Source organism: Magnolia sinica, chromosome 4 (assembly GCF_029962835.1).
Source record: "Magnolia sinica isolate HGM2019 chromosome 4, MsV1, whole genome shotgun sequence".
In the NCBI taxonomy this organism is placed as follows: domain Eukaryota; kingdom Viridiplantae; phylum Streptophyta; class Magnoliopsida; order Magnoliales; family Magnoliaceae; genus Magnolia; species Magnolia sinica.
Genome location: NC_080576.1, coordinates 76,388,989 through 76,415,408, shown reverse-complemented (window position 1 = coordinate 76,415,408; position 26,420 = coordinate 76,388,989). Strand labels below are relative to the sequence as shown.

The 26,420-nt window shown below is 39.9% G+C and overlaps 1 protein-coding gene across 4 annotated transcripts; it reads right to left on the bottom strand.

The window, feature by feature from the left end:
* Positions 1-20,569: 20,569 nt before the first annotated feature.
* On the bottom strand, positions 20,570-22,375 carry LOC131243243 (ubiquitin-like-specific protease 1A). Of its 4 annotated transcripts, none has more exons than XM_058242441.1 (7): positions 22,325-22,375; positions 22,145-22,237; positions 21,796-22,050; positions 21,608-21,705; positions 21,459-21,531; positions 21,297-21,382; positions 20,570-20,717 (listed from the first exon to the last, which is right to left on the bottom strand). In XM_058242441.1, the coding sequence occupies exons 1-6, from the start codon at positions 22,343-22,345 to the stop codon at positions 21,311-21,313; spliced, it is 612 nt and encodes a 203-aa protein (XP_058098424.1). In that variant the 5' UTR covers positions 22,346-22,375; the 3' UTR covers positions 20,570-20,717; positions 21,297-21,310. The 4 variants fall into 4 exon arrangements, 3 of the variants coding, with proteins under 3 accessions (XP_058098424.1, XP_058098426.1, XP_058098427.1); XM_058242443.1 differs by lacking the exon at positions 20,570-20,717 and adding an exon at positions 20,990-21,087; XM_058242444.1 differs by lacking the exon at positions 20,570-20,717 and adding an exon at positions 21,051-21,151.
* Positions 22,376-26,420: the final 4,045 nt, after the last annotated feature.

The window sequence follows — 26,420 nt, the reverse complement described above, 5'->3', positions numbered from 1 at the left end:
AAGTGGACCATACCGTAAAAAGCAGTTTGGGATCCAACATCTATCATTGGAACCTTTGGAGCCGCATAAGTTTTGGATCATTATGATATTTGTTTTAACTCTTTGTATAAGTCTTTGTGATGGTGAAAGAGTCTTTGTAAACTCTTTGGAGCCACATCTACCAACCATTATGGTGGGCCCTACGAATATTTTAATGGTGAAAATCATTATTCCACTTCTATCTTCAGCTTTGGATATGATTCATTTTCGGGTTCACCATCTAAAATGATCTCGAAAAAATAAATTAACAGTGTGGATATGATAAATACATAATTTTGAGCCATGTAAGTTTGATCTTCGTTGTACCCACACCAGTTGTATTGTTGCTACGTGGTACACCAGCCAATTCGCTTCTGTTTATTTGACCTTCGATAAGGCCACTAATACGGACATGGATTGCGTCCTACCCCAACTGTGACCTTAATCCGTTTGGGTAGGGCTTTATGGGGTCCAAAGTAATGTAAGTGTTTTATCCACGCCATTAGTCACTTTTATTATATCATTTTAAGGTACAATATGAAAGATTAGGCAGGTCCAAGTCTTAAGCGGACTACAAAGTGGGGATTTAACTTCCACCATTAAAAACTTCTTGGGAGCTTGAGAAGTTTCGGATCAAGCTGATATTTGTGTTTTTGCTTCATCCATGTCTGCATGACATTATTAATAGGTTGGATGGTAAAAAAAATAATCATAATAGCCCTTAAAAAGGTATCAACGGTGAGAGTCATTATCACTTCAGCTTTCTTTGATGTGGTGCACTGGAGGTGTGAATCTGCTTAATTTTAAAATGGTCTGAAAAAGGCAATTAATGATGTGGATAAAACACTTACATTACTTTGGGCCCCACAGAGCCTTGCCCCAATGCAATCCGCGTCCCAGTAATACCAGGATAAAGGGAAAATACGATAGAAAACTTTTGTGGGCCCATGAATTTTTTAACGGTGGACGCTTGAATCACCACTGCTTCCTGTGCTATGATCCACTTTAGCTTTGGATCTGCTTATCACTTTTTTTGTTACATGCTTTAAATTGAGGGGGGAAAACGGATGAACCGCGTGGATATAAAACACATACATCAGGTTGGGCCCATTAGTGCCCAACACATCGACACACCACCGGTGCTGGCAATACCACGTGATCCGCGTCCGAAACCCAGAAACGGATTGGCTACTACCCCTGCCACCAGCCAATGGCTTGTGGTCGGTGCTTTGTGGGCCACCATGATGTATGTGTTTTATTTTTATCCATCTGCTTAGATCATGTTGTGGTCTGAGACCAAAAATAAGGTATATACCAGTCTCAAGTGGACCGCACTACATGAAAGAAAGAACTTATACCATTAAAACTTTTTGGGGGCAATAAAAGTTTTAGATCAGGCTGATCTTTGTTTTTTACCTTCATCTGGGTATGTATGAGTTAATCAACAGATTAGATGTCAAATAAACAGTGAAGTGAGCCTTAGGAGGATTTTAATGGTGGATATCCAATCACTATTGTTTTCCTGTGGTGTGTTCCACCTGAGATTTATATCCCTCTCATTTTGGGGACAAAGTTCTAAAATGATCTTTAAGAATGGATGAAAAGAGTGGATGAAACACATACATCATGGTGGGCCCAGAGAGCACCGACCATCAGCCACGGGGCTGGTAGCCAATCCATTTCCCCGAAGCCCCGCTTGAGATCATACCACTGTAATCTCTCCTCGTTCCCACGTAACTGCGATCCGTCTGGACTCTATCATCTGGGTCATCTTCCAATGATCCAAACCGTTTATTCTCCGAGTCTCATTTTCTATGGTGTGAATAGACAAAAATAACTGCTCTTGATTGGATTATTTAGATGATGATCTATTTTGATTTGAATATGGACAATCAACATAAACTTTATATAGTCAAAGGGTTGAGATATTCAATTCTGTTTTCGGGAATCCCCATCCAAGGAAAGCCCTAGCAAAGAAACGGTCTGGATCATTGAAAAAGCCCCAAATCCAATGGCTATAATGCCAAAGTATCATATTGGAACACGTGGAGGTATTCTAGCAAACCTCATCTATTTTACCTGCCTTGTCATGATTTGTGGGCAGCTGATCGCTTTAAATTGCTCGGTCCACGTACGAAGGCCAAATCAGGTTCATCGCGTTGAACCGTCTTGCTCCTCTGCCTCTCACCACCCAACGCACGCGTGCTGAATCCAGACCATCCATCTCATGCAACCTATTGAATTTTCCAACTGAGGATGTCCCACTGTAAGAAAAGTCAAACTGATCAGGGATTCTTAGCTATCTGATATGTGCCCTTCAAAAGGACAGTGAGAATGAAAATGTTCAATGGCTCTAACTGAAAGGCGAAAGAAGTCCCTAGCTAGAAGGCTACGATCATCCACAACATGTAGGTTTTGTAAAATAGGCCAGCGTTCCCTCCAGATGGACGGTCCGATCCTCTAGATGTACAGCCGGCAATGAGCATTGCAATGATCGGTTGGTGACACGAGACCGAAAAGAGATGGAATTGCGTCCAGCACCCCGCCGCATCGGGTGCGGATTACTGGAAGGGCTTATTAATTAAAATAACGCCTTAGTTATAACATAATACAAGTGCTGATGTAAGCTTTTTCAAGATGAAAATGTTCCTTTCACCCCCTCCTACGTTACTTTTCGCGAAAGTCAACAGTGACTTCTGAGAATGAGATGTCCGCCCATTAAATATACATTTGGGGTCATTCTTACGTAGATATAATCCATTCACTTTAATAGGCCCATCGTGAACCATGGTAAAATTATTTTAAAGAATTAAACGACCAATCATGAACCATAATAAAATTATTTTTAAAAAAATGAAATGGTCCAAAAGTATTGTACTATGATGCTGTCGTGGCAATCAAAACGCAATCGGATGCCAATTGTGGGGGGAAACGGATTGGCTACTCCCCCTGACACCAGCCCCGTGGCTGATGGTCGGTGCTTTTTGGGCCCTGTCATGATGTATGTGTTTCATCCATTTCATTCATTCATTTTTACAGATCATTTTATGGCATGATCCCAAAAATGAGTGGCATATAAATCTCAGGTCAACCACACCACATGAAAACAATAGTGATTGGATATCCACCGTTAAAATCCTCCTAAAGCCCACTGTACTGTTTATTTGACATCCAATATGTTAATTAGGTCATACAGGCCTAGATGAAGGAAAAAAACAAAAATCAGCTTGATCCAAAACTTTTATGGCGCCAAAATGTTTTTTAATGGTCAACGCTTATTCAACACTGTTTCATGTAATGTGGTCCACTTAAGATTTAGATATATCTCATTTTTCGTTTCATACCGTAAAATGATCTGTAAAAATAGATGGACGGCATGAATGAAACACATACATCATGGTGGGGCCCACGGAGCACCGACCACCAGCCATTGGCTGGTGTCAGGGGGAGTAGCCAATCTGTTTCCATTGTGGGGGTTATTAGTCTAAATAGTCCCCCTAAAAAGTATTGTACTATGATGCTGTCATGGCAATCAAAACGCAATCCGATGCCGATTGTGAGGGTTATTAGTCTAAATAGTCCCCTTATGATGTTGTTGTGATAGGAGCCTATCCTTTTTTAACTTAAGTTTTTTAAGCCTTAAAATCACTTTTTCATTTTTTTTTATAAGGGAAAAATGTCTATCCATGCCACAGTTATTCCTTGAACGGCGGGCACTCGTATTTAAAGAAGAAAGGTTTTTATTTAAGGACATGGGTTCTACAAAAAAGCAAGGATTTAACCCACCCCTTGGCCGATCTGATTCGTTCATTTTCATCGGATAGCCTTAAACCAACAAAATGGTTTTTCCATATTTCTGTTTGAAGATATTTGTGGCTCACAACTATACTAATGTTATGAGTTAATTATGAATTATTTTCTCTGGTGTGATCCATCTGTAATGAGTTGTGCTCTCAAACTTAGGCTGTTGACATGAAATTAAAAACCCCTACATGTAGACGGTTTGGATTTACTTTATAATAACCCTGTAGACCTCACCTAAGATGTGGATGGGTTTAAAATGAGTGTCCCTTGCCGCATGAGGGCCATTTGGCCATTTAGTTTTTCTTTTGTCTTCTTCTTCTTCTTTTTTTCACTTATTGGGATCACATGAAGCCAAAGCTTCTTTGACGGTTGGTAGTTGTACAGTCGAACACCACATTCTTTAAGGTGATGACGAAAAACTCCAGATAAGCTCTGGTGAAGGTCCGACAAAGCTCATAACACAGTCTGAATGTTAAATAATGATTTTTTATTTTTATTTTTGAAGTTTTTCAGTCACGATCTCCAACATAGAAGCTATGGTGTCAAAAGGTAAGCTTTTTTGTGTTTGTTTATATGATTGGGTATGATTAGTGGGAGTTTGTGAAGGGAGGAGGGTACGGTGGTTCCCTTTATAGTTGTTGTAAGTTTTCTTATTATATAAATGGTGAGAGTTAAGATGTGTGACTACTGCAACTTTGAGCAATTGCATCTCTCGATATGAGTCGGTGCGAAATTGGCTAAATTAAGATTAAAATGTTGTTTCTTTTATATATGTAGCCTTCTGAATTTTATATTTTTAATGAAGAAAGTCGATTTTTGGCCCTTTTTGTTTATCTGGAACTACACATTGTAGTAGTTTTTTTTAAATTTCATTTAGGTATGAATGGTGAGAGTCTGTGAAAGGGACGAAGGTGTAACACCCCGTACTTTTCAGTACTCGGGTGTTACCATGTAATCTAACTTAATGAAATGTTCATCTACACCCTAGCCTAATTAGGTCAATATGAGATATCTTCGTCCATTCATCGAGCCATCCAAATGTTCGTCAATACCTGGATAGTCATTGAACCATACTAAAGACAAACCAAACCATTGATTAACAACACTAGGTAGACCATACATCTACACTAGGACTCTTTAGATACACTACAAATCAATCACAACGCTCTGTTGATCGATCTAACGACTAATTTCCCAAACTTGACCAACGGATTCTAAAATCGACTGTAAGACTGTTTAAGTAGTAGATGTGCCTGGAATTGGACACGTGGCTCACTAGGATATGATTCAATTCATTGATGACTCGAATCAAAGGCAGGTAATATAATATAATAATAATATTAATAATAAACAATAAATAAACAAAATATCTATGTATGCACACATAAAAATAATAATGATAATAATAATCAAATATTTAATAATATAAAATCATGAGGCGAATAGTCCTAATAACCTACAGAGTGGGAGCCACAACAAGACTATGATATATATATAATAGAAAAATGTGGTAACCAACACCTTTAGACATTAAACAAGGAGTTGAACCCGCTAACGACATAAATCTGTCAAACCCTTCCTAAAAAGACGCTTGAACAGGCCCTGCTAGAGATCTGACGGTGCAGATTACTTAGATCATCATGTAGGCCCCACTTTTAAATCATGCACGTACACAGAACCATGTACACCGGCTGTGCATGGGAACTAGTTTTGGGTCAAATAGAGTTTGACCCGATAGAAGTCCGAAAATCGGACTTTCACCCGACTTCCCGCTCACGCCAGTTTAAACGCACGTTACAGTGCAACCACCATCTGGCCCACCATCATGTCCTGTTTCCATGATCTAAACCGTCCACTTGGTGCGGACGAAAGTTCTGACCAAAACCTAGGCATTTTTACACATAGCTACACGCACGTGTGGACATAAATTCAGGCACATTCGGACTATGGAAAACCAATTTTTTCAAAAACGGAAACTGTCCCTCCTCGCCATGCTGGCGATCCATGTGAGGAGGAATCCTCCATTAACAGCCCTCCATTTGGACGAATCCGCGCCTTTCCTTCAGCGATAGAAACGGCTGTCCTCTCCCTGCCCGACGAAAGGTGGGAGATGCTGTGCCATTCCGGGAAATAACTATCCCAGACATCCACGTGCTCTTAGGAACCTCCCCAATGAATCAGGGACGTCCTTCCTAGGGCGGAAACACCATGTTCAGCGGAGAAAATGAGAACTCCACGAGATATTGGTGGCGACCGAAGATATCGGACGAGTATCACTTGCGCAAGGAAGTACAGATAAAATGTGGACCCCAAAATGATCAGAGGGCCTATCCAGTCCGTCCAAAAGGCTCAGATCATTGTATAAGGCCATAGATGAAAATCTGCCATTATCAGCCAGGTCATCTTCCCCGCTAGATCGAAATACCCATCAGGATGGTCTGGGCCCCATCTGCAGATATACGTTGATTTTCCAGTGGTCCATAGTGATGGGAATCCATCCCTCATAGCAGATCAAACCCATGCACGCATGGAGTTGAAAAGAGGACGTGAGTTGAGTTGCATTAATCTCGACCGTTTGCTACAACGGTGCAGGCAAACCCTAGGGCTATAAATAGGGCCCTACTCTCTCAGGATTCCCACAAAAAATCCAGGAAAGGAAAGAGAGGAATAGAGGGAGAAAGAGAGGGAAAACAGGAGAGGAAAGAGAGAAAATTGGGTGAGCTATGGTGCCGCAACACACCAGACCTCGTCCGAGTCAAACTCGAATTCGGGGCGAGCTGAAAGCCCTCCTATAAATAAATAAATAAATAACAGAAAGAGAGAAAGAAGAGGAAAAAGAAGAGAGAAGAGCGAGGGAGAAAGAAGCAGTGAAAGAGAGGGAGAACTCAACTCGAGCTGTGCTGCACTTCCACCGTTGGGTCTCATTGACTTGACCCGTCCAAGTTGCAGGCCGGGCCTGGCGTTCTTTTTGGGCCAGCCAGGTGAAGAAAAACAAGAAGATGAGAAGGGACGAATGAGAGAACGAGAAAGGGAGATAGAGGGTGGGGGTTGCTGTGTCAACTCCATTTTACTGAGTCAGGCGAGTCCAGAAACGTGTTGCACCCCTGGTGCTACACCAAGTTGGGCCGAGCCCTGGGTTGAGCTGAGCATGGATGGACTGAGTTCAAACTCAGTCCGGCTCGTTCCTAAGTAAAAACGAGAAGAAAGAAGAAGATGAGTAAAGAAATGAGAGAGAGAGAGAGAGAGAGAGAGAGAGAGAGAGAGAGAGAGAGAGAGAGAGAGAGAGATCCCCAGTCAACTCGACTCGACTGAAACTCTCTGGGTCGAGCTATGCAAGTCAGGTGGGCCTGGTTTAACCCAACCACCTTGCTAGACAGTAGGTTTTGGAAGAAAAACGGGAGGAAAGAAAGGTAGAAAGAAAGAGGGAGTGCTTGGGATGCTTTGCGTCCATGTCGCATCGGGTCGACTAGACGAGTCACTAGGCCGAGTCAGCCCGTGATTTGCCGAGTCCATTGCTGGACATCGCTTAGCAGAAAGAGAAGAGGAGGAATATGAAAGAAAGAAAGAGAGGAAAGGAGGGAAGCAAAGGACGATGCATGCTGCTGAGTCAACTCGGCCGAAACTTGTCGAGTTGAGCCGTTTGAGTTGGGAGAAAATGGAACTTGTGCGTCAAACTGAGTCGACTAATGTATGTTAACTTTTCCTCCCAAATTATATTGCTTTGGTTTATTATTATCATTCATATTACCCTAACTATCATGATTATTAAGCATGAATAACCATTAGCATGTTATGTATACTAGTATTAGTTATTGTAAATAAAGCTACGACTATTAAACATAATATTTTATTTACCATTCTTAAATATTATCATTGATAATAAATCGTATTAATTATTACTATCACAATGATTATTATAACCATATTAGCAAATGCTAATTATATCATTAATGATAATAATTATGTTGTTATAATTATTTGTACACCAACTAGAGTTTAAATCCTAATATTTATCCTAGACCTAAACTCAAGGATGAAACCCTATACCTAGGTAATCTAAACCCTAGGTTAGGACTTTAACCATAAATAGTGTGAAGAACTTTGATTTAACCGCACAATTTCATAATTTGTGATAGGATTCGAACCCAAGGGTGTGCATTATGAGACCCGTATACTAGTCCGTACCGTTCCATACGCTTCCGTGGTCCTCCCGGTCAAATTCTGGCGACCCGCGATTTGTTATCGGCGTTTGCGCGCGATCCTGAGTCGTGTCCCATATATCAGGGTCGGCTTCACTCGAGACTTGTACCCTAGCGACTGCGCCGTCACCGCGGTTCCGATGCTGCGTCTTGCGCGCCGAGGCGATACTCGGCCAGGAGATGTGAGCCGGCATTTAATTCGACAAAAACGTCAGGCATTGTGAATTTTGAGTGAATCTCTATGACATGTCACATCAACCAATTAATGTACAAGTTAAGTACATATCCCATCACACTCATCCCTCTCTCACCCACAAGTCAACAACACCCATACTTATCCCATCCCATTCTTACCAAAAAGTCAAGGCAACCCATACATTCTCATGTCATATCCCTTACACCACTCCTCTCTCTCATTTCTCATTTTCATTCCAAGCAAATCCCATGAGTCCAAAGTCCAAGCTCTCTGTAAGAAGAGCTAGTGTGGCCCACCTTCCTACCACTCAATCCCACCCTCCAAGCCTCATCTCAACCGTTGAAATGCATTCTATGGAGCTCTAAATCACACTGGTGGAAGGAGAAGTTCAAGATCTAAAGGAGGATGTTTATAGTGTTAGATTTTTTATTTTTGATTTAGGGTCCACACGATTTTTGGGACCCATTTTGATGTATGTACTTACATGGCCCACCTAGGGAGGGCCCATAGTGTTGGGGTCCCTCCATCGCACGCCGTCTCTCTCTCTCTCTCTCTCTCTCTCTCTCTCTCTCTCTTTTTCCTTGTATGATGGCCCGATGTGTGCATTTTATCTATGTCGCCCACCAAGGGAGACACACCCGCTGTCTAACCGGGGCCCACGTTGTTGTCCACCTTGCAGCCCATTTGGGCATGCCCTGTTTGAAGGGAAAACATGTATATCAGCTTGATCCATGGGCCCCACCATAATTTATGTGCAATGCCCACACCGTCCCGTGGCTGGACGTGGGGCCCACATGATCCAAGTGTTTTATCCCGGCCACCAGTGCAGCAACAGGTTGCTATGGTTTTTTTATTTTTTTAAATAATAATAATATAAAAATAAAAAGAAGCAATACTATGCCTATATAGCTGGTGCATGACATCATCAATCTCTGAGGGTCCCATCGTGGTACGTGTTTCATCCCACCGTTACCGTTCATCTGGTGTGAGGCCACCATGATGAATGGGTTTTAACCCACGCCGTTCGTCTAACTAGGACCCACCGTATATGTGTTATATCCAAACCGTCCCTCCATTTTATATCCTAACTGTCCATCTTTTGGTGATCCACACCGTCCGCCTGATGGACGGTGGGCCAGTAGCAGCAGCTTAGCTGCCATGTTGATGCCTTCAAGTTCTATGGGCCTCACATGAGGCATGCATTGTATCCAACCGTCCATCTGGAAGTTGATGTCAGCAATCCATGTGGGGCCTTCTTTAATGAAGGGTCCTATCCAGCACCGTCCAGTAGCTGTTGCACGGTGGGGCCACCTTAATATATGTATTGTTGGGGACGTGGGACCCCTTGGTACGTATGGTGTCCACTCTGTCCAGAAGATGGGACAGTGGGACCCACACCTTCATAAGTGATATATGTGCCTTATATCACATTGTCCAATGGTCTGTACGGTGGCAACCACCATGATGTATCTATATCCAGACCGTCTAATATTTCTGGATGGTGGAGCTGGGCCGTACGTGTGGTATCCTCACTGTCCAGGCCTTTGACGGTGGGACCCACCTTATGCAATTGTTCTATATCTAGATCATCCGTCTATTGGACGGCCAGGTCTAGCCATTTGAAACCATCACATGTATTATAATACTATATATATATATATATATAGTATGTATATATAAATTTATATCATATATATCTCTCTGGAGGGCCACACGTGGTACCCACTAGATGGGCATGATTTATCCCTGTCGTCTAGATGTCCTGGACGGTGGGGCCTACTATGATATATGTGCTGTATATCCCAACCGTCCATCTGGACGGTGGGACCACCTAACTATGTGGCTACTGCTGTTACGTCAGCAAGTTCTGTGGTCTAGACACGAGGTGTGTGTGTGTTATATCCAACTATAAATCCTCACCGTGCAAGTGCGACCACGTGATGATGTGTCACATGATCCAGTTAGTCCAGACTACGTGGGGCGTACCATGATGTATATGTAATCTACGCCGTCCATCTGTCGAGTGGAACACATTACAAAATCAGTGAAGGGTTTAACGTCCACCATTGAAACCGTTTTAGGGTCACAGAAGTTCTGGATCAATATGTAATTTGTTTTTCCCTTAAATTAGGCCTTTGTGACCTTATGAATAGATTGGATGGAAAATTAACGTTATGGTGGGCCCCATGGGTTTTAATTTGTGGAAATCATTACCTTCATTGCTAGTTGTGATATGGTCCAGATGATCTTTTGATATGATTCATATTTTTAGGTAATGCTCTAAAATGATTTCTAAAAATGGATGAACGGTGTAGATGGTGCGGCCCAAATAACGCGACCCACTTATTATATTTGAGAAGCCCATTGTGATGTATTTGGAGCTCATGGGTCAAGGCGCATTGTGATGTATTTGAGGCCCATGGGATGTGGCCCTTTGTGATGTATATTAGGCCATTGTGTGAGGCCATGGGCCCACTATACGTTTGGCTCTGTGTAGGCCACTCCTTGTGAGCAATGTTGGTTAAATGTCCACATTGATGGACAATGATGGTTGAATGTCCACATTGTGACCTTCCCTTAGGCTTTGTTAGGCCCATTCTCATCGAAATCCAAGCCGATTCCAATTTTGATTGTCGAAGCCGATTGTCAAGGCCGATTTTGATTGTCGAGGCCGAGTCAGATTGTCGAGGCCGATTTCGATTCCGATTGTCGAGGCCGATTTCGATTGTCGAGGCTAATTCCGATTATCGAGGTCGATTCTGAATGTCAAGGCCTAATGTGATATATATGCGGTCTATATTTGAGGCCCATTGTGATGTGTATTCAGCCCGTGTTTAAGGCCCAATGTGATGTATATGAGGCCTATGTGATAAGGCCCATTATGGTGCATTTAAGGGCCAGACAATGGAGCCCATTGTGCTGTATATTAAGCATATGTGAGAGGTCCATCGTGATGTGTATTAAGCTCTTGAGTAAGCCCATGGTGTTGTATATTAGGCCCTTGTGTGAGGCCATGGGTCTATTATATGTTAGGCTCTATGTGGGCCATTCCTTGGGGGCAATGTTGCTTAAATGTCTACATTGTCGAGGCCGATTGTTGATGCCGGTTATTGATACCGATTATGAGTATGAGATAGTATAGCATCATGATACATAACTATATGCATCATCTGCATGTTTGTTATGAGATGTGATTGACCATTGCATATACCATAGTATAAATGGTTTATGGGACTCCCTCATAAGTGGAGTTATCCCACATGAGCGCACGGTATGTGCAAGATTGATGCATGATCAGACTACATGATTTATGCATCTTGCATTATGTGATTCTGATTACTGTACGTCCTAGCGACATCAGGGCTGTGACCTCTACAGGCATGTCGTGGATGACCAGATGGGACACTGAAAATATTTAGGTTCGACCATCTAGGCACTTTAGATGTCTGTGGGTGAAAGTCCCTAAACCTCCGAGGCCAGGAGATGCCCCAATGTCGAGACTAAGTGGATACATGAGCGCCGGAGTACCGAATACCAGTAGACCACGTCTCCCACTGTGTCATGATCGGTTGGGAGGAGGTGTGGCCTTACTTACCCGAAAATAGGAGGTATAGATAGGTTGAGTTTGACCAGCTCGTGATTGGGTCCGCCATCGACGTGCCGAGTAGATATTAGCTGACTACTGACCAGGCAAATGGTGAAGTCTCTTCCACTTGCATGGTCACGCGTCAGTGGGCGGCGATTGCATGTAGAGTGTACTAGGCCCCAGTGATGATCCCAGAGATGTACGGTACTGATTTATAGAGCAGGAGTTGCATACTTGTTCATTCATTCACTATCCACTCAGGCTGATGGTGCGCAATTATTTGTTACATGTACCTTCGCAATGGCCAGGATTTCGGTTGGGGTGCGTGACTAACCTGAGATCAGGAGTTTACCACATAGAGTCTGACTATCCAAATTTAGGTATGTGATTAGTTTGGTTAGAAGTCCCTTGTGATGGACCCCGTAGCCTGCGATACTACGTATTATCATCCCGACTTTACACTCCAGCATAGTCATTTCATTTACACCGCATATTGCATTACATCCACAGCATATGACATTTTGGGTTAGTATGTTTCTGCATTTATACGGCCTAGATACGACTGACGGTATTCGTGGACTCATTAGGATTTGCATATTGCATTACATCATCGGCATCTGACATTTGGCTTGCTATCTCCGCATTGCATAATTGATCTGCATTGCTTCATCAGTATATAATATTATTTTTATTATATTTCTGCATCACATAGCCTAGATAAGGATGATGGTTTTTATGGGCATATCAGTATGTTTTTTTATTATATTTCTACATCAGATAGCCTGGATAAGGCTGATGGTATTTATGAGCTTGTCAGTATTTCCGCTTACTCTGATTTCTCTAATATTGCTTACTTAGCACTTACCTTGTGCACACACTTTCACCACCCACTAAGCTTTTTATAAGCTTATGCACGATAGATGCGTGCAGATGGCGTTAGGTTGTAGTAGCGTTGAGCATGGAGCATGCAGCGGTCTTCTGGAGCTTTGATTTTGACTTATATATTTCTCTTTCAGCATTATATTCAGATGTTTATATTAGTGGATATGTGATGATGATGTTGCCTTTGTGATTTAGGTAAACTTGTGGTTATGCTTCTTACGAGATAAATGTACATTAAAAAATCCTCCTTGTACGATCCCAGGATTAAAATCTGGCGTATGAGTGCTGGGAGCCGAGAATGGGGTACTACGGAGGCTGTTGGCACCGGATTCGGCGATTGGGATTCCTGTGAGTCCGATCTCTAGGTTTGGGGTGTGACACGAATGCTCTTCCTAGCAATGTTAGTTGGCGATTCAATTCATAAGGTGATGATTTTTTCCCCTTGAGCTTTCTATTTTCCCATTAGCTTAAGTGATAGCTTTTATTTTAATTTCGATTGATAATTGATATCTTCATTTTATAATTACATATGTTAATTGTTGGAATTGAATTGCTAGATTTCATGCTTAATATTTATCCTGCATATTTATTTCATACTTGTAGATTACTTGTGGATTGCTTATGGGATTTAAACTAGTACATCAATGGGAAACCCTCACTTATAAATGTACACCCATACTTGGGATGTAATTCGATTGATTGTGATTGTAATGGACCTTCAACTTAGTGGTTATTGAATGGTGGTTTAAATCGAATATTGATTGGGCCTACCATCCAGGGGTTGTTGTGTAATCCCTCGAAAATCGGTACCCGAGTACATAGACTTCGATCCCGAGTTCCTAGCTGTTAACCAAATGAAAACGCACGTGTGCCCTTATTCAGATTCAAATTTCTTTCACACACAGAAAATCAAAGTAGCGCAATTCGAATTAGCGGATCCAAAGTGAGGTAGAGACGACAATAGATTCAGAAATATGAGGCTAAGAGTTAAAGATACAATTTCAATTGTGATGATCGCCCAAAATGGGATTATACAAGCCACAATATACATACCCGAGATTATTAAAGTGTAAAGCTTTCAGTTAACTCTCAATTCTCCAAAACGTGACGGCGTTGGCACAACCCAATATAAGCCTACCAGTTTGAGGTTTCACTAGTACTTGCATCAATGATATGCTTGGTTGGTGTTTTAAAACACCGTCCGAGGTGGGAGTGAGTAGCTAACTCAGTGGTTCCATTAGTTCTAAGTTACACATGCTATCGATATAATAAGCGCAGGTAATGATAAAACAAGAACTCAAATATTTCTTAAATACTCTTATTAAATGTGCATATGAAGATATGACATGATGCATGCCCTTTCCAAACAACACTCCCTCACACGCGACTCCGACCACCTGTTTCACAAATGACAACACTTCCTCATCACGCGACAACCATGCCTATTCGCCATATTCTAAGCTAATGCAATGCGGTGAATGATCATGTTAGCCGAGTAATTATTAAGTTCAATTCATCCAGCATATTGGCGAAGCTAGGATACCAACGTTATATCATGAGTCCTTATTCGGATCACATGGCTCGTTGCCATATGTGGTGGCTCCTTACCAGTGTCTCTTGATCCAAATTTAGGTACCACTTGTTTATATCACAAATCAATAATTTTAAGAGTCCGGATCCTCTGCCTCCGGGAGGCAGAGAGTCTCTGCCTCCCGCAATCTCATTGGTCCACCTCACCGCTCCTGCCACGTAGGACTAGCCCATCTGTTTCCGTTTCATATTTTTTTTAAAAAAAAAAGAAAAGAAAAAACGAAAATCTCTCTGCCGTCTTCCCTAACGGCAATGGCACCACTAACGGCACGTTCCATTTCCGGTTCCGGAGATTTTTCAGAGATTTCTTGTTCTCTCGTTTCTAATTTCAAATTCTTTCCTTTTACAGATGGATCTCATCAAAGCGGAAGAAAAAGAGGGGTTTTTCCTTTCAACGATCGGAGGCCCTCTTTCCCCAATCTCTCACAATCCCTCTCGCCCATTTTCCACCGAGCAGCCGATAGTCAATTTCTACTATTTCGTCTATTCATCCATCGAAGATCCACCCCACTTCACAGGTATTTTAATTTTTAATTTTTATTTTTTACAGATTATTTTTTATATATATTTGATTGTTTTAATCCCTTTTTTTAGGACCATTTGATTTAAAAATTTATCCCTTATCCATCTTTGTGGCTGGAGCATCTAATGAATTGACAGCCTGATTTTTCCCAAGCAGGTCATCTTTGTGGCTGGAGCATCAGGTGCACTTCCCTGATGTCTCCCATGGTGCAAAACAGCAGAATGTCTTAGTGGCCCATCTAATGAATTGACAGCCTGATTTTTCCCAACCAGGTCATCTTTGTGGTTGGAGCATCAGGTGCACTTCCCAGATGTCTCCCATGGTGCAAAACTGCAGAATGTCTTAGTAGATTCTGAAAACTGACTGTTCCCGGTCATGGCCTACTTCCAGCTTCGAAGGCATGAGCTTAATAATCTTCCTAGACACTTCCATGGAGAATCGTATGGAACATAACTGCCACATGTCTTGAGCTTTGTTTTCCTCTAAACAAAGGAGACATCTCTTTATTTATGTTATGCTTCGGTGCAATGGGATTTGCTTATTAGAAGTAGTTCTGGAACTATCAAATTAAGCGTTTTTTTTTTCCTCCTGTTTTCTTTTGAATGCCTAAGCTTGTACTCCTTGCTTTCATATAGGTCTTAGCAAATGAAGTAAACATCGGGTATGAGGATATGGGCAATCAGCAAGCAAGTGATCTCTCCTGCTCCCTACTGAATTTTGATGTCTCCATCCAGGGCAGTATATGATATATCATTACTTACAATCTACAGGTTCTGAAGTTTAATGGGACTCGGATCAGAAATATATGGCACCTAGCACATCTTGTTGACTGTAAGCACTCTGCTGACCGTTATTTGTCCTGGAACTATATGGTCCTGGGCCTCAGCGATTGTACTGTTTGCTTTGGCTCACAATTGTGAATGTGGGGCCCATGGTTTGGTGATCAGATTCCAGACCATTGATCTGATGGGCCAAAGCATGGATGAGGGATCTAAAAGGTTTTTCAGATTTGAAGATCCTGCTCTTAGATCTTTGGCCCCATTGAATGTGGACCATTGCCATAATTCTTTTCCCAACCATCTCTGTGGGCCCACTGCTTGAAAGTTTAGGACCAAATGGAGCCTAAGTCCCTTTTTAAACATATTAGATTCATTTGGTCGTCACAAGCCAAATGGAGCCCAAACCCCTTTTTAACTCTGCCAATGCAATTCCTTGCATTGCTGGTCCTAAGCCCGGGTAAAGGAGGAGGGAGAATGGGCATCAAGATGAGTTGTGTACTATTCATTCATTTGTATGATTGCAGCAGGTATTTTGAAGATATTGTTTTGATTGATTCAGTTCTGTTTTTCATTGCAGTTTGTGGTGTGTTTGCCATACATTCCATTCATAAGTTCACCCATATCCAGAAAATCAGACCATTCCAAAACACAGGCGGTTCACATGACACCCAATGATTGGGATGGGAAGCTCGCCATGCTAGAAATGCAATTGGACGAGATGCAGCTTCAATTCAAAGAAACTGAAAAGATGATAGTGAAGGAACAAGAGGCTATGAAGGAAGCAACAAACCTAATTCCTGTCATACATGAGGTCCCAGTCATTGAAAGTGTGCTGTTGGATAAACTCATGACCTTTGAAAATGACATACTGAAGGCGGGATTGCCATCTCAAGGAGTTTTGTGATGATTAACATAACATTTCAAATTAGTTTGCCTAAATTCCATGGGTGAATATGCATTTGCATTTCTAGCTACTTGCGATATTTATGTCACTCACCATTAATTTATTGTAGGCCATGCTAAGCTCACTGGAAAAGAAGTTAGATGAAAGTGAAAGAAAGTGTGAAGAAACACAGAGGCTTAGTGAAGAAAGGCTTTGTATGGGGTACTATTAATTATTTGTATGGGGCCCCAATGAAAAGGATCTTGTTGTTATTTGATAGATGTTGGCATGTCCACAGTTGGTTTCCATTGCACTATTTACTCATTTGGTGTCAATGTGTAGTATCTGAATATTTTACGAAATGTTGTCCAACTACAGATCATGTGCAAGATTCCCTTACAATGGGATTGTGGCTGTGTGAAATGTCTATGGAAATTGGATATCCTTGAACTCAAAATCAATCTGTAATCATGACCTTAAGCCCTCTAATGTCATAAGGATTAATCAGGTTTAGTGCAACCTCAAGGAGTAATCAGCTACGATCTAATCTGTAGCTAAATATATATTGCTACGGATTTTATCCGTAGCTTTTTATCCTCTTTCTGGTACTGTATTTCGAATTTCTTCACATATTTATTTTATCAAATTTCAACTAAAGAGGCCTCATCTCCAAGATTGCTCCGGTTAACACCTGAATGATTGGATTTTCTTTTCAATTTCATTGGCAACCCCTTCACTTTATCTAATGAACCCCATCACTTTATCCAGTAATCCAGTCACTGTCTAGCATTGTTGTGTTTATTTCACCCATATCCAAATACTAACTAGCTAGCATGCAAATACATGTCCGGCAACCCATCACTTTTTTCAACAATCTTATGACAAGGACTTAGATAGCATGTTTGGCTTTATTGAGGGATATGTGGTCTATCTGAAGACTATCAATAAGCCCTTTCTACCCTATCGAGACAAGAATCACACTCTCATCTTTCCAACTGAGGAATTTGTTGGAGTGTACTTTGTCTATTGAACCCCGTCACTTTGTCCGACAACTCGTCACTTTTTTCAACAATCTAACGGTTGGGTTGGATTGCAAAATCGTTACTGTTTCTAGTGAACCCCGTCACTTTGCACTGCAACTTCGTCACTTTATCTATTGAACCCCGTCACTTTGCACTGCAACTTCGTCATTTGGTCTATTGAACCTCGTCACTTTGCACTGCAACTTCGTCACTTTGTCTATTAAACCCCGTCACTTTGTTCGGCAACCCGTTACTTTTTTCAACAAACTAATGGTTGGGTTGGATTGCAATATCGTCACTGTTTCTAGTGAACCCCGTCACTTTGTATAAGTGAACCCCGTCACTTTGCACTATAACCCCGTTACTTTGTCTATTGAACCCTATCACTTTGCACTGCAATTTTGTCACTTTGTCTATTGAACCCCATCACTTTGTTTGGCAACCCGTCACTTTTTTCAACAATCTAATGGTTGGGTTGGATTGCAACATCGTCACTATTTCTAGTGAACCCCGTCACTTTGTATAAGTGAACCCTGTCACTTTGCACTACAACCCCGTCACTTTGTCTATTGAACCCCGTCACTTTGCACTACAACTTCGTCACTTTGTCTATTGAACCCCGTCACTTTGCACTGCAATTTCGTTACTTTGTCTATTGAACCCGATCACTTTGTTCGGCAACCCATCACTTTTTTCAACAATCTAATGGTTGGGTTGGATTGCAACATCGTCACTATTTCTAGTGAACCCCGTCACTTTGTATAAGTGAATCCCGTCACTTTGCACTACAACCCCGTTACTTTGTCTATTGAACCCCGTCACTTTGCACTGCAACTTCGTCACTTTATCTATTGAACCTCGTCACTTTGCAGTGCAATTTCGTCACTTTGTCTATTGAACCCCATCACTTTGTCCAGCAACCCGTCACTTTTTTCAACAATCTAATGGTTGAGTTGGATTGCAACATCGTCACTATTTCTAGTGAACCCCGTCACTTTGTATAAGTGAACCTCGTCACTTTGCACTACAACCCCGTCACTTTGTCTATTGAACCCCGTCACTTTGCACTGCAACTTCGTCACTTTGTCTATTGAACCCCGTCACTTTGCACTGCAACTTCGTCACTTTGTCTATTGAACCCCATCACTTTGTTCGGCAACCCGTCACTTTTTTCAACAATCTAATGGTTGGGTTGGATTGCAACATCGTCACTGTTTCTAGTGAACCCCGTCACTTTGCACTGCAACTTCGTCACTTTATCTATTGAACCCCGTCACTTTGCACTGCAACTTCGTCATTTGGTCTACTGAACCTTGTCACTTTGCACTGCAACTTCGTCACTTTGTCTATTGAACCCCGTTACTTTGTTCGGCAACCCGTCACTTTTTTCAACAAATTAATGGTTGGGTTGGATTGCAACATCGTCACTGTTTCTAGTGAACCCCGTCACTTTGTATAAGTGAACCCCGTCACTTTGCACTACAACCCCGTTACTTTGTCTATTGAACCCCGTCACTTTGCACTGCAATTTCGTCACTTTGTTCGGCAACTTGTCACTTTTTTTAACAATCTAATGGTTGGGTTGGATTGCAACATCGTCACTATTTCTAGTGAACCCCGTCACTTTGCACTACAACCCCATCACTTTGTCTATTGAACCCCGTCACTTTGCACTGCAACCCCGTCACTTTGCACTGCAACCTCGTCCTTTGCACTGCAACCTCGTCACTTTGTCTAGTGAACCCCGTCACTTTGTCTAGTGAATCTCATCACTTTGTAATATAACCTCGTCAATTCATTAAGTGGAACCAGGTCACTTTGTCCGGCAACCTGTCACTTTTTTCAACAATCTAATGGGTAAAAATGAAGGTCCGAAGATCCAGTGGACCACACCGAAGGAAGCTGTAGTGATAATGACACCCACTGTTGAAACCTTTCTAAGGGCTTTGGTGATTTTTTTTTTTACCATCCAACCTATTCATAAGGTCATGTAGACGTGGATGAAGTGGAAAAAAAAATATGTGATATTTGATCTGAAACTTATCCAGCTCCCAAGAAGTTTGTAATGGTGGACGTTAAATCCCCACTTTGTGGTCCACTTAAGCCCTTTACCTGTCTCATTTTTTTGGTTCATACTTTAAAATGATCTAAGATAAGCGATGGATGGCGTGGATAAAACACTTACATCACCTTGCCGTCGAGTCCCCGTACCATTCTTATGCCCTGAAGATTTCTATAAAATACGAAATGGCCTTGACATTCATATTTTATACTCTGGCAGAGTTGGAAGCCTGATACACAGGCACTCAGGAAATTTACTCAGGTCATATGTTCAAAGTCAAAACATTTTAATGGTGAAAGTCATGTTTCTCAGTCACGATCTCAAAGATCAGATTTGTTGAGAAATCCTAACCGCGGATTGATGGAAGCTTAATTTTTGTTTCTTGATGCATCTAAACCGGGTCCCGACAGTTTAATTTGAATTAATTTTAAGCCAAGTGTGCATTTTTTAATAATTTCTAAGCGCATGCATATCACCCATCACACACGGTCAGAGTATCTATTCTCTTCTATTTACAACTTTAAATGTTTGCTACAATACATGCGGATGCACTGAAATTTTTGCCCAGCATCAGTTGCGTAACTAGGATAATCACTGCTATCGCTGATGTATGAATCCTGTGCACAGTTCTGCAGTTATAATATGGGCCTGAAGTATCCAAAGTTGACATTTCAAGCCTGCCTAGTAGATAACTAATTAATATTAATGTGGGTCTGACCCTAAAAACCAAATTTATTGATTTTAATCCCACAGGGCTTCCTACTTTAAAGCAAGAATGAAACTTGATAGTTCAATTCATACAATTCAAATCAAAACTTGTAGACTCCAATTGAACAATTTGAATTGTCCATTAAATCCAAAACACATTTAACAGGCCACCACGCAAAAAAGAAAAAAGAAAAAAACAGAAGCCTTTATCAATCATTGATTTGGCCCTATTGCACCTGTTGCCTGATTTGGTTTTATTGTATTGATAGGATGATCCAATCCATAACTTGGATACTCTAATTGAACAATCTAAACTGTTAACAGGCTACCATGCAACAATTGCATTCATTGGACCTATAAAAAAAAAAAAAAAAACTCCTGAGAAGATCATCCCCAACCACATTTGAGCAGAAAGAGCTCCATATAGCTGTTATACTCCTTGCGAATTGTTATCAACCGACAAGCCTGTCAAAAAAAAAAAAAATGAAAGAAATGAAAGAACTTAGAAACCTGCTTATGAAATGATTTATTTTGCACATGATTTTCTTCCTGCTTATGAAATGATTTATATTGCACATGATTTTCTTCCTGCTTAAAAATGATCATCAACCATAATTCAAGATACAAAATTGATGATTAAGATGATCTAATCCTAATGCACCCAATCAATGAAAGCAATAGTTTTCAAACATCCACCTAGCAGGACCTACCATGGTAAAAACTAATTAATCTTAAAAATGTTCTATGCACTACAATCTAGCCTTCGTGAATGATTCACTAACAACCTTCAATATCAGCTTGGAGCCATGAACATAGATTCTCCCTCTTACAGTACCTGTAAGATAGCAATCATATGACAGGCAGCCCCAATGCTTTCACTGATAAAGGAGAATTTTGGCCTGAATTCCATCCACAACAAGACCCATCATGAATACAAGCAAAGCATATTTGCATCCCGCAACAACTATGATAATAATAAAAAATAAAATCAAAGCACATACCTTCCATTAAAAAGAGCAACATGATTGTAAGTATGTTTCATACCTTTACATGTCACATTACTGTGGTGTAATCATTTTGCCCAGCATCAGTTGTGCAACCAACTTTTTTCGTTCAAAATTCATTGGCCCCTGATGATGAAAGTGGATCGTAAGTATGTTTCATAAATTTTGTATAAGAAAAAGGAAAAAAAAAAAGAAAATTTACCGAGTTGAAATCAAATATATCTCCACGGGAAAGACATTCCATAAATTTCATTAAGTAGACACCACAATCAACCCTACTAATACCATACAAAGATAGATAAATATCATTAAATAAGAGTAAATTCATATTTTAAATGGAAAATGACTTACGAATTTGGTTGCTGGGGGCATTCTTGGTCTATAGAGACAGTAAATCCATCACATTCTATTTCATAATTTTTTAATAAATGGATCTTCAAACGTGAAACCTACATTTATAATGAAGAAGTATTAAGTACTTTCACAATCACAATTTTTTAAGTTGAATGTTCTTCCATTGAACAAAGTAATATACATACCATCGTATTGATGTAGGTTGATGTTTGGTGACCTTTGAGAGAGTTGTAAATTGAAAATATTTTTCTCTTTAAGTCAATGACAAGCAAGTACCAATGGGACATTTCATTCAATGGGATCATAATTTTTTCTTTACTCTTTAGATTGTAAGGAATCTTCCTTATAATACATTCAATTTTTACATCATTACCATCATAATATATATCTTCAATTTTCTTGTCTCCTTTCGCTATAATTCTCGTTGTACACACATATTTCTGCAATGGTAAAATTTAAATAAAATTAACATCATTTAAACACAAATTACTTATATATGATAATTTTGTTATACATATAAATGAGGAAGCTTACATGAAACCATGCGTTGAAGAAGTGACATTTTAACAAATTATGCCCACCACTATTTTCTCGAATAGCCATCAATTCGGTATACTTGGATATAACCTGCATCAAATTTAACATTTTAATAAATTAAGTCATATCCATGAATGATGGATCATACCTCCTTGTAATATAACATTTAAATTATACCTCATCATCTACCCATTTCATTGGATTCAACAATGACTCCAAGGATCTCCTTTCGACTGTGTTCATCATCATCTACCCGTCACTTTGTATAAGTGAACCCCGTCAACTATGTTCACCTATTTGAAGCATGAGGTACAAGCCACATAGGATTGTTCCATTCAGTAGATCTTTGAGGGGCTAATAAATCCATTGGGGCCCATTAGATCAATGATGTGGATAACTGCTACAAATTGTACATACTACATGCATATCTTATTGATATCCTTGCTCAAGGATCATATTGTCACGCCCCGAAATCCGGCACCTGGGTATATCCGACCCCGATTCCGTACCCGCAGGCATGACTTATGTTTTGTATGTTTACACTTCATATTCCACGCATATATTGACAAAATAACCTCATTCATAAAATATAACAATCCAAAATTTTAATAATTAAACATTTATTTAAAGAAAAATGTCCATGTTCCGACTATTCAAGATTATCATCAAACACATATCATCGTAATGTTGTCATACTAAATGTTCATTACACTTATTTAGAAAATGGTAAAGAAACAAAATAAATAAAAGAAAATCTCTTTAAGCTCCTCCATGTGATCCTGATCCTGAAATTTTAAAATCCCAACAGGGTAAGCTGCGAAGCCTAGTGAGTAATCTCAACACAGGTTTCAAAATAACCTCATATAACATGAATAAAAGTATTAAAAGATACAATATCTATTTAGGTAAAACAACAAATGAGGAGATCTAATAAACACCAAATTTCAACGTAAATTCAAAGAAACATGAATGAATGAAATCAACATATAATATACTCCATAATAAAGGTGTGGTTTATTCTTTTTAACACCAGGGCCAGTTTACACCGGTTGGCCAACACCCGCGCCAATACAACACCTAGCCTGGCAATGGGAACCTCTTGCATGACATGCTCACCCATCCAAAGGGCACTTGGTGAGGGACCCATTTGTACGTTAGCTGGTCAAACTACTACCCTACCGAACCTGGCAGTGGGAACCTTTTGCAATCCTGACATGCTCACCCACTCAATGGGTACGGTAGATGTTCCAAAAGGTACCAATTGGGTTTCTGGGACTTTCAACCCAAGGGTCTTGATCGCCCCACCTATTTACGCTTTAGGGATTTTCAACCCAGAGGACTTGATCGCCACACCTATTTTCTGGTGTTCCAAAAACTGTTCGAAGTATATATAATTTTAATAGTTCATGAGCAAAATATTTCTAAGGACAAATTGTTTCTAATCATTGTAACTTGTTTGTACATGATTTAAAGTTCTTATGTGAAAATATATTTATGCAATGCAATCCGTCAAATCCGATTCGATGGTTTGGAAAAGTATATTGAACTTGAAGGTTTTTTTTTTTTTTTTTTTGTTTAAGAGATGCTCTAAATTCAGATTTTCTGAAAATTACAACAAATAAAAATAATAATAAAAGAATTATTATTGCATGGGTAAACAAAATATAAGATTAAAGTTGATTCATAGCTTGCTAATTAAAATAAAGAGAACTATAAAAAATCATGTTGAATAAACACAACAAACTATAAATCAAGTAAATAAATCAATAAGAGAAAAATGCATAATTATTGAATTATTTGCATAATAATAAAAATAAAGGAAACCAAGTGGAATATAAGAAAATATATAAAGAAAAATATCAAGTGAGAGAAACTCACTTTTTCTTAAAAAGAAGTCTTTTCTTTTTCTTTTCTTTTCTTCCTCTCTCTTCCTTTTTCTCTCTCCTCTTTTCTTTCTTCCTTTTTCTCTCTCTTCTCTCTCTCCCTCTCTTTCCAACGTGAATGTCCAGCAATACCTTTCTCTCTCTCTCTCTCTCTCTCTCTCCTCACGTCACAGCACCTCACCTCACCTCACGTTTCACCACCTACCACCCTACTCCTATTTATAGTGATTTATTTCACTGGCTATTAAACACGTGGGGGAGAAGGCAACGGTTGTTGCTTCGGTTTTCATCTCATTTGGTCACGTTTTTTTTTTTTCTTTTAGATTTAAATAACGTGCACCATTAATATCATGTAATGTGTCATGCATGCCACGTGTGTGGCACATGTGTCACATGTGTGTGGTCCATGTATGTGATGTATATGATGCATGTATGCCACATGTGAAAGGTATGTGTGCATGATGTGTTTGGTGCATGTGTGTGGTTGGGATGTATTTGATGGTACATGGATGATGTAGATGGATGGATGGATTAGTGTATAATAGATGGACGGATAGATGTATGGGTAGATGGATGGATAAATGTACGGCTAGATGAGATCGGGGAATGGACTTTGTTATGTACCTGTGGATTATTGGTGAGATGGACGGTCAGTTTAGATGGTCAGTTCAGATGCAAGGACAAGTGTTTCGATGATTTCAGCATATGGACGGTTTGATGGTTGTATTGTTGGATGGATGGTTAAATATATGGTTGGATTTATTAGTTAACGAACAGTTGGATTGGATATGTCCAAATTAATGGTTGAGATTGAACCAATTGATCTTGTAGATCGACAGTCATATCGGGCTAATTGGGTACATTGGTCAATGGTTAAAATTTGACGGTCAAGATTTATTTGGGTTATTACACATATAATTCCTCTTCCTGAATTACCATCTTTCTTTATCATATTGAAACATCAAGACTGCAGCAATAAGGTTGAAATGGCTATATTCCTGAATCAAGTTTCTTCAGCAAGACAAGCATACATTACAACAGAGAAACTGGAAAAGAAGTAAAGAGGTTTTGACTAGAGAGTGAGAGGAAGTCGTCATGAGTAGTTTCTTCAATGTCAAGTTCCGATTAACACTGACCATAGGTGGGTCTGTAGCCAGTACCATGAGCATTGTCGAGGTTGGTTCGGTCTATCTCAGAGTCACATTTCTCATTTTGCTATCTGAAGAATATGGTTCTAACCATTGTTATGAACATCCAATTCAACAGTCCGTTCTTAAGGAAGCAGGCTAGCATGCTTTTATCCAGTAGGAATAAGATTTTCTAGTCTGTTTATGCTTGCTTTTTCATTTCCTTGATAAATCGGCATAACTCAATTCTTTCCAGATCATATTACCGTGTTTAAAACATTTCCATGCAATTTTGTTGTCTGCATTTAATATGGATAATGAGCTAACTAGTTCAGAGAATTAAGGGCAAGCATGTTACTCACACCTGCCAATTTCTTCTCCTTGAAGACTATTTATGAGCTAACAGTTACTACTATTAGATCATGTTCATACGAAGAAAAAAAACAACATTATCTCATAAAATCTATTTATGGAAGATCAAAAAATTGTATGTAGACATGCAGGGATTTGTAGATTTTATCCATTTCTCTTAGTCTGAATGAGTAATTAGTTTCTGAAATGGTTAACAGCAAGTTTTCTGTTATGAAGCAGGAGGAAATTTACACTAGAATCTTTCTGTTAGTATGCAATCTTCACATATACTACAAAGAAATATGTACGAAATTCACTCTCTTTTTTCTTACTTTGGATTGTTATCCTCTCATTGCAGCTTATGACCATTCTAAAGGAAATGCAGAAGCAAATGACAGATCGAGCATCTGGAGGTTCAAGATTTAGCAAAACCAAGACTGTGATAGAACAATAAGAATTATAAGATAGAAATTTGAAGGAAGAATTTAGCATCTGGAGGTTTAAGATCGAGCAAAACTAAGACATTGTGATGATATCTTATGATGGAAAATGGATTCACTTGAAAGGGGTTGGAAGCGTACCAGTTAAAAGAGCTCAATCCACCTTTGATTGCTTTAAATTGCTAAGAACTTTATTTAAATGGATAATCTTTTGTATTTTCCAAAGTTCCATGTAAGTAACTATATATATATATAGCCTTGTTTACGATCCTCCTTAAATTACATTGGAACCAAGGCATAATTCCTATTGGCCAATATATGGTCCTTACTAATTCAACTCAAATAACTGTATTAAGGTTTTCATATCAGAAAAAAGAGAATGGAAACCAAATAAGATTCAATCACACTCAATTACTAAAATTCAGGATCTTCTACACATCTGAATGCCAAAAATGCGAAACTGTGTATTGTG